The following is a 17,097-nucleotide window of genomic DNA, read 5'->3' on the forward strand; positions in this document are numbered from 1 at the left end:
AGTAGGACCAGACACATAACGTTTCTTGTTTAGAAATAAAGATCTGAGTTGATGTGCTATATAAAAACACAATTAGCTTACATTCCATCACCCAGAGTACAAGGGTGACTGTGAGTAAAACCATTCCTTCCGTGAAAGCGTCAACCCCATGACAATATAGTGCTGGATTTAGCAATCATCAGAGCTTAGGTCTAATAGCATTCAGAATCCTCCATTTACTTCTTGCTATTCCACATCAGCTCTGATATGCTGGTGGCACCTCAGTTTCAAAGCTATGTAATTCTCCAGGTTAATCTTAATTTGAGGGCCTCCCATTCATAAGCAGATGTAACCAGTGTGTTAGACATGCAAAGGTTTGGTAACACGCACAAATGTCCTAGGGACAAACTGGAGCTCTCCAAACTGCATTAAACAATGTTCAGAGAGCCTTTCACAGTCAACTTATCAGAAGGACAGCCACTCAATCCTGTTAAACAAGCAAAGGTGGATGTACAGAGACTAAGCCAAAGCAGCAACTACACTAGAACCTCAGAGTTATGAACAACTCGGGAATGGAGGTTGTTCGTAACTCTGAAATGTTCCTGACTCTGAACAAAATGTTACGGTTTGTCCATCAAAAGTTTACAACTGAACATTGACTTAAGTTTGAAACTTTACTATGAAGATGAAAAATGCTGCTTCCCCTTCATTTTTGTAGTACTTTACGTTTAACACAGTACCCTACTGTATTAGTTGGGGGGAGGGATGTCCCTGATGGCTTACTTCTGGTTCCAAATGTGTGATTGACTGGTCAGTTCATAACTCTGAGGTTCTCCTGTAAATCAATTAGCTGTTCAGTCTGCAAATCACTTACCCAAAGTTGCAGACTATCACATACTTGGCCTAATTATGCCTTTGGTTACAATGGTACAGAACTATAGTAAATCAGAGTTGCACCAGGAAATCCATATACTGAGATGACTTTGGGCTATTTTATCTGACGTGACCACATTAGTCATCTTTGGAAAATGTTTGTTATAATGGCCAGTGCTACTAAAAGGAAATTCTTTTGGTACGAACCCTTTTCAACAACTACCAAGTAGCACAAGGTTTAATACAGACATCTCTCTAGACAAAAAAAGAAAAAGAAAATACATCAAACCCCGAACTGCTCTGTTGCACTTATGTTCAATAATTCAATTCTTCATGGACAATGAGACACAACAGGCTGCATTAGTCATCAGTAAATCCAGAGGAGCTGCTTTCTGTTCTGCTTTGTTAATTACAGGATCAGTTTTCAATAAATCTCTAATAACAAGCTGTATGTGATCATCAGTGCAGTGGAAATCCTCCTTTACTTCTCAGCACAGCCAGAACTGTGCTTCTCTAACATATCTCTGGATACAGAATCTCTCACTAGCAAAAATGGACTGACATCCTATTGAAAAGGTGACTTTGGTTTCAAGAGACAGAGGTCAGCTTTGGTTGGGTGCACTGCAAATGATGTGTTAAGGAATCTTAAATTGGAATGTTACTGACCTTTTTGATCAACAACTCCCTTTCCAACTCCCCACACCAGGAAAAAAACCAGAAATATGGAATACATACCATCAAACTTCTCTGGAACAACACAAGTGTCATCATAAAACTGTCTAGGTCCCTTTTCATACATACAACCTGTAAATTGAAGAGGAGAGGTTATTTGCTAAATGTAATGAAGGGAGAAAACACATTGCATACTGTCTTAAAATATATGTTAAAGCAGAAACTGGGAAGCAAAATATCTGTCTTTTACTGGTAATTTCTTCTAGTTCTGGACTACTTTCATTAAATATATAAAATGCCTTTACTGTGCACTAACAAACGTCATTTTGACAAAGGCCCCAAACCTTCACCTACTGAAGTCTGAGGTCTGCCACTTTTAAATGGGTGCAGGATCAGGCCCAAAGAGAATCCAAAGAGATTTTTAAAACTGCACTGCAAACTTTAACGCGTTAGCTAGGTTCCTTAACAGGTGACTGAGACTGTCAAACCAACAGACTGGGGAGCAGCATTTTACTAGGATAGACTCAGGGAGGCAAATTTATGAGAAGTGCTCATTCAAGAACTAGTGCCATTGGAAAGAATATTGAGCAAGTCCACATTTAAGCTGCTTGTATCCTATCTAACCTTTGGTACTAGTATAGGTTGCAATGATTTGGCACATCAAAAACCCAGGGATAGAGCAGGGGGCAGCAGAGGATGGAGTTTTCCAAGCAGCACAATAATTCATCATGTGATCTCCAAATTTCTCCACTAAAAAAATACCAAAAGCAGGGGTGGCTCCAGGCACCAGCGCATCAAGTGTGTGCCTGGGGCAGCAAGCCACAGGGGGGCAGCCTGGCGGTTGCCATGAGGGCAGCAGTCAGGCTGCCTTAGGCAGCATGCCTGCGGGAGGTCCAATGGTTCCACAGATTGGGCGGCAATTCAGCAATGGGCATGCTGAAGGCATGGGACTGGCGGACCTCCCACAGGCAAGCCGCTGAATCCGTGTTACCAGCGGACCTCCCGCAGGCATGCTGCCGAAAGCCACCTGACTGCCATGCTTGGGGCAGCAAAATACATAGAGCTGCCCCTGCCCAAAAGTTTCTCTTGTACAAAAGTGACATACAAAATAGAAAACTTAACTTCTGTTCTGTTTGGGTGAGCCAGAAAGCCTTCTTGCCTCATGTAAATGGAATGGCAGCTAGGCACTTCTGAAAGGAGAAGACAACGCTAGTCAAAAGACTGTCTGGAATTGAAAGTGTGCAGGTTATCAATGAGACAGGCTACAGATAGAAGAGTAACAGAAAGGGACATAAGTCACAGCGAGCGGGAACCTGTCAACACATAGTTAGCATTTCAGAGCAGCATGCACAAAGCATGGCAAAAAAGAAAACCATACTGTGTGGAACACTGATCTTGTCTAACACAGGCACTTGAACTCAAATTTTTATCGTCATTAACCTTGTTAAAGGTCAACTCCCATGACAATCACATTTCAGTGTGATTACAGACCAAAATACACAAGTCAGAATTAATTTTCTAAACCCCACACTTATGCATCTAGGTCTTTTGGTAACCAAACTGACATAGCAATGATTTTGAAATCAATAGCTCGCCAATCATAGCAGAGACTAATAAACCACAAAATATGGCATAATTACCACAGGGAATGCTTCTGAGCCTGGGTTCCAAGTTCTGAAAGTGTAAAGGCATTTTCTCTAACTGTTAGTACACTTTAGAACACGTGTAAGGAATTCAGTGGTATTGGTTACTGTTTTTACAGCATTGTGCACTTTTAAGGCAATACAAATGCATATAGAGTTTATAATTTCTACTATCTATGTTGCCAATGTTTCTTTAAGCCTGGAAGAAGAATGAGAAAGCCAAACAATACTAATTAAAATGGTATGCTCTGTGCAGACACCCATCTTTGTATTTTCCCCTCACTTGACTCTATCCCTAGTTATGCCCCATGCAAACAAACCGGACCACAAATGGCTGCCCTTCTAGTCCATTTTTATAACCTGCCTATTGAATACCAAAAGTCTTGCTTAAGAAAGTCTGCTTGATCTTGTGATAAACTCCTACCCTAAGCCATGCAATCTTATAACACATGACTCTGGAAGAGATGCAAAGAGAGGTCAGGAGAGACGGACATTATTCTTCTAACATGGTCTACAACCCTTTTTCAGAACGCAATTCTAAATTTCACTGTTCACTGACTGGTGATGAGTATCAAGGGCTTGGCAGGATAAGAAAATGAGGTGTTACACTGAATTCCCACAGCAAGCACAGCACAGGATAATAATAAGTTTCCTCTAACTGTCTGAAAGCCCCATCCCTCTTTTATTTCTTGTTTTCCCTATCAAGCATTCAGTACTTGTCTCCTTGGGCTCTAGTATTTCAAGCATCTTTTACAACTATTCTGAGTAATCACAGGAATCAGTGATTCAATGTTCAGATAGGTCAAGTGTAATTTTGTAAACCAGAAGTCAAAGCTGCAAGCAGTGGTTCACAAGCAAAGAATCACTCAGGTTACCAAACAGATTAGATTGTAAGCAAACGGGAAAAGAATCTATGTAAAAGGAGGAAGCTTGAGAATTGAAACAGATGTTATTTTCTATTTTAGGTAAAAATTCACTAATATTGGCAACAAAACCTATTTGTAACTCATGATGCTGGCTCTTGCAAAATGATCTAACTGACAACACAACGGAGCTGTGCATGTATCTATCAATACAATTGTGTTTTTAGCCAACGTTGGTAATATCTCTTGTGTGCCAAAATCAATTATAATTAACATCTGGTGACTTTTTTTTTTAAGACAAGTCTTGTTTGTACCAACATTATTTAAATGCAACCGTACTCTAAGATTAAATATTCCACAGAGGACTGAAAAATATAGCAGAGAAGAGTCTATTCCTCATAAAGTAACTAAAGTCTTGTTATTCTAAAGTGCTATCAGTTAATTTATGACTATCAGAGTGGGTCAGACTCTAATCAAATTGTAGAAACATTTCCAAAGTGATTATTCAATCAAATGACTAACATGGTTAATTAGGAGCCATAAACATTGCTCTGAAGTTCATCAAAGTAATGACTTGCCCAGAAAAATTACTCCTAATTAAATTGCCTGCTGCTTTCATTTCAACCTTATCTAATAAAAACTCCAACCAATGAAATTTAACATTGCAGTTTTAAATTTACTAAATGCTTAACTAAGATCCAGAAGTATTTTAACTAGCTAAGCAGAGTTACTTCAAAAGCAAACATTTTAGAGCAAAAATTTCAGAGCAATTGTGTATTTTCTTGTTAAATTATGGTCTCAAGAAGATAAATGCATCAGCGCAAAGGCATGGAGCTACTTTCAGGGCATACTGCAAGTAGCTGAGGTGAACTGGTTGTATCACCTTCAGATCTTTTAGCAGCTTACAGATATTAAATAAATATGCCTGGCTTCTGGATATGCAACTGACATATGGCACATTCTTAGCTCATATTATAAAATTATGTCACCTTACGAAGGGCAGAGTCCAGTGAAAAAGTAAGGATGCATAAGGAGTGCTATTAATCTGGAACACTCTGAGGTCATGCTGGTCTCCCTTAACCCTAAGAGCAATAGAGCAGTCGTCTTAAAATAGTGAAACTAGCCTTATTTTGTATTCTCCTGACACCATTCACCCCCCAGTAAGTGTTACTTTAAAATATATAATCCAGAGACTGAAGCAAAACCTGTTCTTCGGGGAATGCCAAGGAGGAACTTGATGAACTATGCTGTGCCTTCATCAAGAAGTACAAAGTAAGAACCCAATCTTCCTCCTACTGAAAACAGGGAAATCAACTACTAACTCCAGTGCGCGCAAGGTCAGGTCCTATCTGAACAGCTCATACTGGATTCTATACTCAAACAGGGAATAGGATTTGACCCTTCTTGTTTAGCACAACTCTCATATTAATATGCGGCAACCTGAGGGGCTGTCACAGACACAAGCGGAATGACTCAGTGCTCGAAGTCCACTGCTCACACCTTGACTCCGATGGAGATGAGGACAGCAAGGGCTACTTGCCTCCAATACTCCCTGCTGTGAAGAAGTAGGCAGAGTGGGAAGCATTCTAGCTCCACCCTCTCCCACAGAGTAGTTGACCCGCTGCACAGGGGAAAGTAAGGTTGCCACGAGAAAGGATGAAGTAACTTCTTCCTCCCTCAGAGCAAGGGAGAAGAAGAGGAGGAACTGAGAATTTGAATCACAATTCATTCTCAGGTCTCCTCCTGGCACAGTGCAGCTCTCCACAGCAACCCTTACTTAGGGCAGTCTGCAAAATTGCAATCTAGCCCTGAATGATTTAGTACCTATCCCAGAATAAATGGATTTCTGGGACAAAATGAGAGTTCTATCAGAAACCTGAAGTTCTAGCTTTCCTGGAAGAAATACTCTGCCACTGAGCTCCATTGCTCTAAAAGGGGCAGATCTTCTGGTTCACACTTCTTTACAACCCATAGCAGATAAGGGCCTGGTGAAAACGATAACACAGCGGGGATTAAATTCTGTACAAAAAACACAAAGCAAGGAAGCAAAGATGTGATTCTGCCCCCAGTGGCAGTCACTTATATTGAGCCTGCAAACAAGTCTCTCGCTTTGATCAATAGACCCCATTCACAGACAAAACCTGTTTTCTTCCTTAAACAGAGTAAATAAAATGATAGTATTGACACCGGGACCATGCTCTTGTCTTCCTGTTTACTTTTCTAATTCTTCTCTCACTTACCTTCTGAGACTGGATAGGATACTATTATAAGAATGGAAGCTAATCACTAAAACTTCAAGGGGTTTGGCTAGAGAAACAGCCAATCGTTTAACTTGACCTGACAGCATTTCCTTCTGAACTGTTCTTTTGGTCTTTAAAATAAATATAAATCCATCAGACCCTCAAAAGAAGGGCTATGATGTAGGTCAAATCCCAGGTTTCCATGACTGTGGCTCAATACACCAAATCCTTAGCTGGATTTGGTTTCATAAGTAGACACACATATCGTGTCCCTCTACTCTGCCTGCTGTTGTTATAAGTGGGCAAGACAGAAAAAAATCAATAGAATCCTGTTCACCTTTTCTTTTCTTGGCTCAAGAGCCAATTTTAGTTGTTAAAGAAAATGTTAAAGTTAGGACAGGTTATATTTTAGGACTCCCAGCCTCAACGGTGTCTCATTTTAATAAAATAATAATGTATATGCACATAGTATTTATCATCTCTACCAACCAGGAGCACTTAAAATTTAAATTAATATACTTCCTATGCACCAGGGTCATTACATCCACCACTAAAATGCAGCCAGCTCCAGGATGGAAAGTAACATCTGTTTAATACAGCAACTTAACCCAACAGTTTAGAGTATGAGGTGAAGAAGAATACAGTAATCAGCTGAAAGCATAAGGGGAATTTTTAGGTAGGCAGCAGGATGGATTTGATTTAAATCATGATTTAAATTATGATTTAAATCACTAGTCAGGAAGACTCAATTTAATCATGGATTTCTACATAAAAGTGCATTCTTGTTGGTTGTTATAACCTTAATACATATTCTTCACAACTCAGAGATAGACATAGGTTTCATTTTCAGAAGGTACACACTATACATTTTTAAACAGTGATTTATTCTGAAAAAAAACTTTTCAGATTTGTTTTACAGCTATATCAGAAAATGAATGAGTGTTTGGTTATTTCATTTGCCAAAGGTAATTGAAGCAGATATTTATGAAGTCACTGGGAGGTGAATTATCTCCGATTCAGCAGGTTAATCATTAATATTTGGAGGATATATATGCTCTACTAGGAGGAGGACATCACCAGACAGACAGACATTTAAATTGTTTTATTTAACTAAAACAACAATATTAATTATTCTGGATTTTTTTTCTTCAACAGCAAACATATAATATTTTAACAAAACAAGCATATGTCCCTCACTTCTCACGTTTATCTCCAGACTTCTCCTTGTCCAGATCTATTCCACCCCCAACAAACTTCTATTCATTGAACTTTTTGAAATTTTGTACTTTTAAAGAGAGGTAAGGGATTGACTCTATGTACACAAATTTGCAGAGCGACAATAGAGCTGAAGTCTCTTATTTCTCACCTCTCTATATTATTTATTTATTTTAAAACATTTTTGCTGTTAACAAGTATGTTATCTCTGGAGATTTAGGTTGAGAACTGCAAAACTAAGCATCTCTGATAGCATCTTCTAGACTGAGCACAATTGGGAAGATAGAAAGATTAACCTAAATAATCTATAAGAACATAAGAATGGCCATACTGGGTCAGACCAAAGGTCCATCCAGCCCAGTATCCTGTCTACTGACAGTGGCCAATGCCAGGTGCCCCAGAGGGAGTGAAGCTAACAGGTAATGATGAAGTTACCATTCCTACCGACAGAGGCTAGGGACACCATTCCTTACCCATCCTGGCTAATAGACATTAATGGACTTAACCTCCACAAATTTATCTAGTTCTCTTTTAAACTCTGTTATAGTCCTAGCCTTCACAACCTCTTCAGGCAAGGAGTTCCACAGTTTGACTGTGCGCTGTGTGAAGAAGAACTTCCTTTTATTTGTTTTAAACCTGCTGCTCATTAATTTCATTCGATGACCCCTAGTTCTTATATTATGGGAACAGGTAAATAATTTTTCCCTATTCACTTTCTCCACACCACTCATGATTTTATATATCTCTATCATATCCCCCTTTAGTCTCCTCTTTTCCAAGCTGAAAATTCCTAGCCTCTTTAATCTATATAAAAGCCTATGGGACCCCATAAGATTGGGTCCCTAATCCATGAACTATTGGAACTCATTTACAAAACTTTTCATAAACATTACATGAATATATTGTCTCATACTATAGAATTTAAATTTATAATACCTATGCCATGATGAGATATCTTTGAGCTATAATGTAATAAATTAAATTAATTTAATTAAAACTATCTTTAGATAGGTTTTTTCCTCAAAAAGCATTTTATCAAAAAAATCCAATTTTATATATATATACATATATTTAAAATTATTTATTTTTATCCACTTTGGTAGGCAGAATGCTACAATTCCAGCTGCAATACAGCTAGATCACCTCTTGCTTTTTCGGACCTTCACGTACCACAAATGTGCAGGGCTTTGGTGTTACATCTCATCAGATGGACAGCACTTCCACAGTGCTGTTTAAGGGACAGATTCTGCAAACAGATATACACCCGTGGACCCCTACTCTTGCTGCCGAGCCGTAAATATCCTTGCACACAGATCTGTTTGAGGATCAGTTGCTAACATCATAATGTGAGATTTGGTACGGTCTTGAATGGGGCCAGGATTCAACCCAAAATGTAGACATGTTGCAGTTCAGACAAATGCCTAATGTTCTCTCTAAAATCTTCATTTAAAATGACATAGATTGCTTTCATCTGACAATTCTACTACAGCGCTTCAACCCAATATTGTCTGGCTTGGGCAAAATATTGCACAAGAGAACAAAGTAATTTTGTTAAATGAGAGCCTCTGTATTTTAGTAGCACTGTTAAATATCAAATAAATAATGTATTTACTCCACCAAAAAAAAAACCTAATTTCAGAATTTATGGTGACTCACTGTTAAAATATTGTTTATAATGCAATTTCATTTTCTGGAAAATGAAGACACACCAAGTGGAAAACATAATGAATAATTTTTTCATTCTTCATTAGACAGGTGGTAACGGCGGAGTAAGTTCTTCCTCCCTGCCCCAGTCTGTAGCTTGTCCATCCAGGGATCTCACTTATATCCTAATCCTGCAAACACCTGCGCAGAACCCCGTAACACTCAATGAGACTACTCTCATGCATAAAGCTAAGCACACAGGCAAGTGTTTGCAGGGTGCCACCGTGGTGCTATGAATAGGAGCAGTGGTAGCAAGACTTAAATCTGCGTGCAGAGCTCACAGGATCCTGTTTGAGGAAGGCTCAAAGAAAGGCTCATTTTCCCTTCATTTTCCAAGGCTCTACATTTGAATTATTCATTATTTTCCATCTGTATCTCACTATTACAGAAACACTCTTATGACACACACACAAATCTTCCTAAAAGGTAACCATGGCAAGATTAATTCTTACCTATAACCCATGACATAAACCTATCAGCTAGCATCAGATACAGTCCAAGCAGTTTACACCTATGTGAAAACAGTTAAAAAAACAAACTCTAAATAAATATCTTCCTTTCCCCTCTGAAATGCACCAACTTTAGTTTCTATAGTGAAATGGGGCTTCACTATGACAACATCTTGACATCTGGTCTCTGAAAATATATTTTTAAGACAACAGTCTGGGTAACATGTAACTTTATACATCAGAACAGAAAACAAAGGCTCCGATATTAAAATCGGAAATTAAATTCCACACAGATCTGGTCTTTGAAGGATATTTTAAAAGCAGATATTCATTTCCATCACTTTCATTAACTTAAAAATTTGTTTTGAGTTTAAGCATAACTTTCCCTTTAAATTCAACAAAAAAGCAAAACGGACTTTTTCTCTCCTTTTTTTTTTGTGAGCTTACTGCAAAAAATGTCTGTGTTGCTTTTTCTCCCTCGCCTGGTTCCCTGCCTGTAAAATCTAAGTTGGACAAACACTGCATGGCTGAAGTGACATATTTGAATGGAATTCAGACCAACCAGTTCCTGTTTATGTTTCTGATTTGAGAATGTAGCCTTCTCATTCACTATACATTAGAAACACACCAAAGCCATAAATGGTGTCAAGTTACATGCAGGCAGGGCCAATGAGCATTAATCATTACTTCAAGTCAACTGGCAAAAGCAGCAGCTGATGGAACACTACACTCTTTAGTTCTATATAAATGGACATTCCAGGGTTTGTTTTTTTCCCCCCTTCAGCATCCATTTTATGAATGAAACTTCAGGCTGTACAGAGTCCATTCATATAAAAGCTGCATTCACAGAGTTCAGCCCCTAGGGATCAATCGGTCTTGGGTAAGGCTGATGTGATTGGTTTAAGACAGGCTTCAGCCTTCCATTACTGATTTAAAATGCAGCCTGTGTCCATCTGACCTGCATTAATGCACAAAGAGTAAATCCAGACTGTACTCTCAATTCTCAAATCAAATCATTAGCCAGTGCCACTTACTGTAACTGTAGATTTAGAGGATATTTATCCATTTCTTTGAAAAACAGCAGCCAGAGGACAACTTTTTAGATTTTTGTTGTCTGCTTTGAAATGAAAAAATACACAATTGATATTTTGCTGTACACAGGAGAGAAATATGTTGCTGCGATTTACATTATTTTATAAAGAAAAAGTAGAATAACTTAGTAAGATTAGGTACTAGCTTTTTAGGGACAGAAATAGCAAATATTTAGAGGAAAATAGCTACCCAGAAAGCAAGTGAGACAGTAAATCTGCTGCTTTAACAACAACCTCCCAACAAGTCCAAGTATTTCCTGCTCCTCACTTAGGTCATCACATTGTTTTCCACTGTTGTACACATCCAACGGAGGATATGTGCACTCGTTGTTTTAGGGGCAAGTTCTACACAGAGCGTTTAAGCAGGAGAATGAAATCCAAGCTTATTTCCTTAAGCAACGCAGCAAAGACAAGCTCCTGAAGCAAGAGTGTCAGGTATTTTAACCATGCTCATCTCCCCAGAAAGACACTGGGGAAAAAAGAAGCAATGCTGGAAAATATATAGGGTGAAATACTGGGTGGAAAAACTCCCAAGGGGCCAGCGTTTCACCCGTAGCCATGATGCTGACCTGAAAATGATATATGTTGTTGCACAACAGTATGGTGATAAAAAGGACATAATTTTGAGCTGCACTTTCAGAAGCACTAGGAAAGTGTTAGTTCCACTTTATGGAGCATTGGTGAGACTATGCAGAAAATACAGCACAGAGTTACGAGCAGCATAACAACAGAAGGACGGAAATCACAACAAATTTGAGGAAAAGCAAGATTAACAGCTAGCAAATGTATAAAGCAAGATTTCAACAACTAGACACACAGACAGACAAGGAGAATACATGCAGGCTTCCTACAAAGATTTAGAGGTGGTATGTTAATACCAAGGAATTGTTTAGTATGATTCAAGGAGGTATAACTCGGAGCAATGGAATGAAATTGATCAAAGGAAAATTTAAGCCCATTATTAAGAAATATTTATTAACTGTGAAGTCTGTTAGACTATGGAATAATCTCCTTAGGGAATAAAAACAACAGGAATAGCTATAATATTTAACACTTATATGGTTAGGCTTGGCAGAATTCAATTTTTATTTTTTTTATAATTTTGATGGATAGTATCAATATTCGTTTTTAAACATTTCCCCCAATTTTTATCAATTTAATTTTTCACAGTGTTGGGAAAATATGAAGGTGGGGTGTGGCAATGGAGATAGGGATGGGGGGAGTCAGACAATTATTATTTACCCCAAATAAGTAAAAAAAATCTAGGCAAATAAAATAAGTCCCAAACAAATACATTTTAAAATAGTTTTGCTTCAAAATGTAATTCAGCTTCTCTACTAGTGTGGCACAGCAGACCTCCAAATTTAAACAATGTCACCAGCCCCCTCCCCTCCCCCAGTGATGGCCACATATGCTGAGCAAAGCATGGGAAGGAATCTTTTTAGTTTCACTCACATTGACCTAAGTCTTTTAAAAATGACAATGACACAAACACTATTGGGGGGGGGGGGAGGAGTCTAAAACATTTTATTTTGTTCCTGTTCCATCTTTAAACACATGTATGTAACATTGTAGCCTGGCACAAAAAGCTATGTGAAAAGAACATTAAGGCTGTAAAGTCAAGCACTCAAAAAGTTAGCAAAGAATCCTGTGGCACCTTATAGACTAACAGACGTTTTGGAGCATGAGCTTTCGTGGGTGAATACCCACTTCCTCAAATGCATGGGCATGCATCTGAGGAAGCGGATATTCACCCACGAAAGCTCATGCTCCAAAACATCTGTTAGTCTATAAGGTGCCACAGGACTCTTTGCTGCTTTTACAGATCCAGACTAACACGGCTACCCCTCTGATACTCAAAAAGTTAGGACATGTCAGAATTAAGGTTGCCACTTCTGCCCTGCTACTTCCACCCTGTCCCTATCCCATTCCTATCTCTGACCAATCACTGGATCTTTGTCTCAATCCTATTATCCTCACCTAGCCACTCCCAGCCTCCAATCCTCAAATTTCTAATCCCAGTTCCATTCCCTTCCTTCCCCGGACACTCATCCAATCAGTTTATCTCCCCTACAATTGCTTCCAGTCCACCACAACCCACAACCCCACTTCCTGTCCCCATTGGCTCCCAGTCCTAATCTCCCTCTCCGGGATACTCATCCAATCTCTGCCTCTCTATGGCTCTTTGTCCCAGTTCTTTGCCCAGCCAGTCCCAGTTCTCCCACTACAGTCTCATCAGACCCGTCTCCCCATCTCCTCTCATCTCTTTGCCTCAACCCATTGGTTCTCAGTCCCCATCTCTTTGCTCAGCCAGTCCCAGTCTCCCTCAGGGTTCTAGACCCAGTCACTGCCCCTGACTTGGACATTTAGTCGCAGTCCCCATGCACACCCAGTCCATCCCCACTCCACATCTCAGTCCCCATCTCTCACTGCTTCCCTATCTCAATCATCTCCCTGTCCTATCCGCCTCCCACCAACATCACACACACTTTGCAGGTCCAGCTCTTATCCCCCCTGTGTATGAATCAGATAGCTTCATTCTGGGCCCAAAGGAGTCATTGAGAGCACATGAAAGATAGGTTCCCTGCTCTCAGTTCCAGTACTTGGACCCAATCTGGCCAACAGCAGCCAAGAGCTGCAAGTGCAGGGAAAGCCTCCCGGCTGCTGCATGCCCAGTGCTAACAAAATCTTTGGGGAATTTAGGTGCTAAAATCTAAGACGTTTCCATTGAGATATAAACTGTGTTTTTTCAAAAGCTTATAACTTGGCCAACTTTGGGCATATTTTCACATGGATGGCAAAGGCACATATGTGACTCAAAGGCCACCCCTGTCAAATTGAAACTCTCTGTTCCACAGCATGGAAGCGCTGGAGGTTTTCAAATAAAAGATCACCAGATTTTTTTAACGTGGCCAAAACAATGCATTTTTCACTAGCTTTCTCTCTTAGAAATGTTTTAGCTGAAAATTTCAGCTGTTTTAGCTGAAACACTCAGCCTGAGGAAAACACCCAGTATTGAAAATTGCAACCCAAACAGTTAATGTTTGGCAAAGCTATGGAGAAATAAAAACACTCTCTTATAAGGGTAAGTGACTGGCAACCTTAATAATAATACATTTTGTATGGCATCAGCATAGCAAGCAGCATGACAGAATGAACAGTGCTCATACTTATTTGTTTTCTTTGAATAATTCACTGGTCATAGAAGGTGAAACATATTATTCTGGAATTGTAAAAGGAGTCATTTTAAAAGCAGATATTTAATATTGCAAACATACATAGGCACAATTGTGGTCATATTCAGTGTACCTCCTGGTATACCACTTAGGCTGTGCTGTTGTCATATTTCATAAGATAAGAATAGGGTCATGCCCTGATGGAAACTACCTAGAAAATATTAGGCTAAGATTTTCAAAAACGGACATCGGCTGCTAGACTCCTCCATCTATACTTACCTGCATGCTTGGTTTTAAAAAGTTACATGCACACAGCAGAACCATTGAGATGCCCATATACATATATACAGCTTCTAAAGCACATTGGGGCAGAGTCTCAGCAGATGCAAATTGTTATAGCAAAATTGTCACAGCTCCTTTGACTTCAACGGAGCTGTGACAATTTATACCAGATAAGGGTCTTACCCTCTGAGTTAAAAGGTGCTGTATAAAATGTACAATATTATATACATCTATTAAGTGACAGCCAGAAGATTTAGACTTAAATTTTCTGTTGCAATTCAACATATATGAGAAACTGCATTTTCCAGGAGGAGGAGCGAGGGGCAGGGAGGGAGGAAAGAGCTTCTGCTCTGTTGACATTTTTCCTTTTTTTTTTTCTCTTTCCATTATCTCAAACATTCTGCAATAGAAATTGCATACCTGCAATTATAATTACAACTAATTGATCTGCCATTTCCCATGTCATAATTAATGTCATGTTTTAATAGAGTTATAATCATTCCATAATAATGCTTTTCATTCACCAGATTTCCACAACGAATAAAAGTATAGTGCACAAAGCAATGAACTTTTATGAAGCTCCTTTAAAAACATCCCAAAAGGAACATCTTCAGTGAATTGCAATGAACTTTTAAAATATGTTTCAGTATTCTTATTTGAGCTGCAAGAAAATATAATGCAAAAAAGATTTTCCACTCTAGCATTTGTCCCCCCTCAACATCCATAGGTGAAAAATGGAATCAATGATTCAGTGACAAATACATTATGTTTCCTAAGGGGTTATTTAATGTACTCTTAGCAAAGATGGAAAAACGATGGTTTCTAGAGAACAGATGGCAGCAAGACAAAATATCAACAGACCACAGTTGTTGACTGCAATTTATGGAGTGTACAGATGTGTCAACTTAAATGCAGTGATTCTAAGGCCAATAAAAATACTTTCTGATACCAAGAGATTAATTTTTCATGACCACTGGTTACACAGCTATTACATTTTTAAAAACTCTAATTATTCATCTACAGACGAAACAACAACTTTGCTTGAATGTCATTACTCTAAAATGGAACATTTCTGTCACTGGCAGTGAAAAAAAGAGAGAGGTAAAAGATTGCACATCTTTCTTTCAGATTAAATTTCCCTTTTCAGCTCCAAAAAGAAAATTTGGAACAGAAATGAAAATTAACACTGCCTCAGATTTAAAGTAACAGTATGCAATAAGGAGACCCCTTTCCCTTGCCAAGTATGAAGCGTGCATACAAAAGAGCCTTTCTTTAACCCTTTAATTTAGCAAGATGAATAACAGTGCTTTTGAAGATTGTAAGGGACTTGTGAAGTCCTCTATTATCCATGGCCATGTTAACTGTGCTGACAGTCTCTCTCATGCTGCTCTGTCAAGAACAGAGGTACATGAAAACCAAAACCAAGGATCTCAGCAACCCCCCAATTATGGAAAAGTTCAGCTCTTGATCTGATCCTTCGCAGTTAAAGCTCCTTTCTACCTTGTACTTCAGCTTCAAGAGGAACCTCCATCAGCTCCCCAAAAATAAATTAACCAAAAAAAAGATTAAATGGCTTTCAGCTTCTCTTTCCACTTACTCTGCTACCTGTCACACAACAAAGGAGAAGACAGCCCTACATTGTAAATTCTTGTGTTCTAACATCTGCTAATTAAAAACAAGCACACTATAATGATTTGCCTATGAAAACACGCTCACAAAGGTCAGTCAGCTGAGTGGATCCATGGAGAAGACATTAAAATGAGTTCTTATTTGCACTGAAAATGCAAGATAATTTATTATGGGCTGAACTTTCAAAGGGGCTTCAGCTCAGCCTCCATGTGGCCTTTGGGACAGAAACAGAAGCTGGCAGGAGAAGCTGTAGAAACTGCTTAAGCAAGTACGGATGCACTGGGGGAGGAAGGAAGTAATATGAGCCCCAGCCAGGGCCATCCTTCACCCCACTCCCCAGAGTGTCCCAATGAAGAACTGTGTAGGAGACGCATCCTCCCCCCACTACCACTTCAGGATGCACTGGGACCCACATGGTGCCTCCCCTCACAGCATTGTGGTCTTTGGGAAAAATGAAAGAGGGAACCGATCAGAGACCAGAGCCAGCAGAAGCACCTTAAATGGGATGGAGGGACACTGAGAATATTTTCTAGTTTTGAATGGAGTGTCTCTACCTTGTGGTAGTTGACTGTTTGCTCTAGCCCCCAGCTACCTCATCTCACAGTTTCTCCACACCTGTCCCTCACATCTTCCTCCCCATCTCCATTTTGTACCTGCTCTGTCCTCCTCACTGGTCCCTTCTCTTGTCTTTCAGTTCAGCTAATCCCTTCCTAAATAAACCCCATCGCCACCCACTCCTCAAAAACCAAAATAATCCTGGCGCCAACATGATGTCTGCACATTATTCACTGCTTGTGTTTTCTACCCCTTCCCCCACTCAGTGTCAGTCTTGTCTATTTAGACCAGTGGTTCCCAAACTGTGGGGTGAACTCCTTTGGGGGAGGGTGGAGAAATGTTGAAGGGGGGAGGGGGCGCAGCAGGGCCCAGGCCAGCCCTACAGAGGGATGGGAAGGGAGCACCATCCCACCCCGCTCTGCCCCCAGTTTCATTCCAGTCTGGCCCCGTCTGCGACTCCGCTCCCAACTGCAGCCCTGCTTCAGACGGCAGCCTCAGCTCCACTCCTGGCCATGGCCCTGCTCCTGACCCCAAACCCAACCCTGGCCCGGGCTGTGGTTCAGCTCCAGGCCACAGCTCCTGATCACAACTCTCAGGGTGGGCACGGACAGGTTTCATTACAGGTCAGGGGGAGGCATGACAGAAAAAGTTTGGGAACCACTGATTTCAATGGGGCAGGGACTGTTTGCTACTCTATCCTGTGCCTGGCACAATGGGGCCCCATCT

General features: G+C 39.9%; 1 protein-coding gene across 5 annotated transcripts in view; it reads right to left on the reverse strand.

Moving 5' to 3' along the window:
- Positions 1-17,097, reverse strand: part of ETV1 (ETS variant transcription factor 1) — a 78,950-nt gene that overhangs the window by 16,033 nt on the left and 45,820 nt on the right. For all 5 annotated transcript variants that reach the window (XM_050938672.1, XM_050938668.1, XM_050938670.1 and 2 more), the window contains 2 exons: positions 2,646-2,714; positions 1,588-1,656 (listed from right to left, as the gene is read on the reverse strand). In XM_050938672.1, the coding sequence (XP_050794629.1) occupies positions 1,588-1,656; positions 2,646-2,714 (138 nt within the window). The remainder of the gene's footprint in view (positions 1-1,587; positions 1,657-2,645; positions 2,715-17,097) is intronic.

This window comes from Gopherus flavomarginatus, chromosome 2 (genome assembly GCF_025201925.1).
Source record: "Gopherus flavomarginatus isolate rGopFla2 chromosome 2, rGopFla2.mat.asm, whole genome shotgun sequence".
Classification (NCBI taxonomy): domain Eukaryota; kingdom Metazoa; phylum Chordata; order Testudines; family Testudinidae; genus Gopherus; species Gopherus flavomarginatus.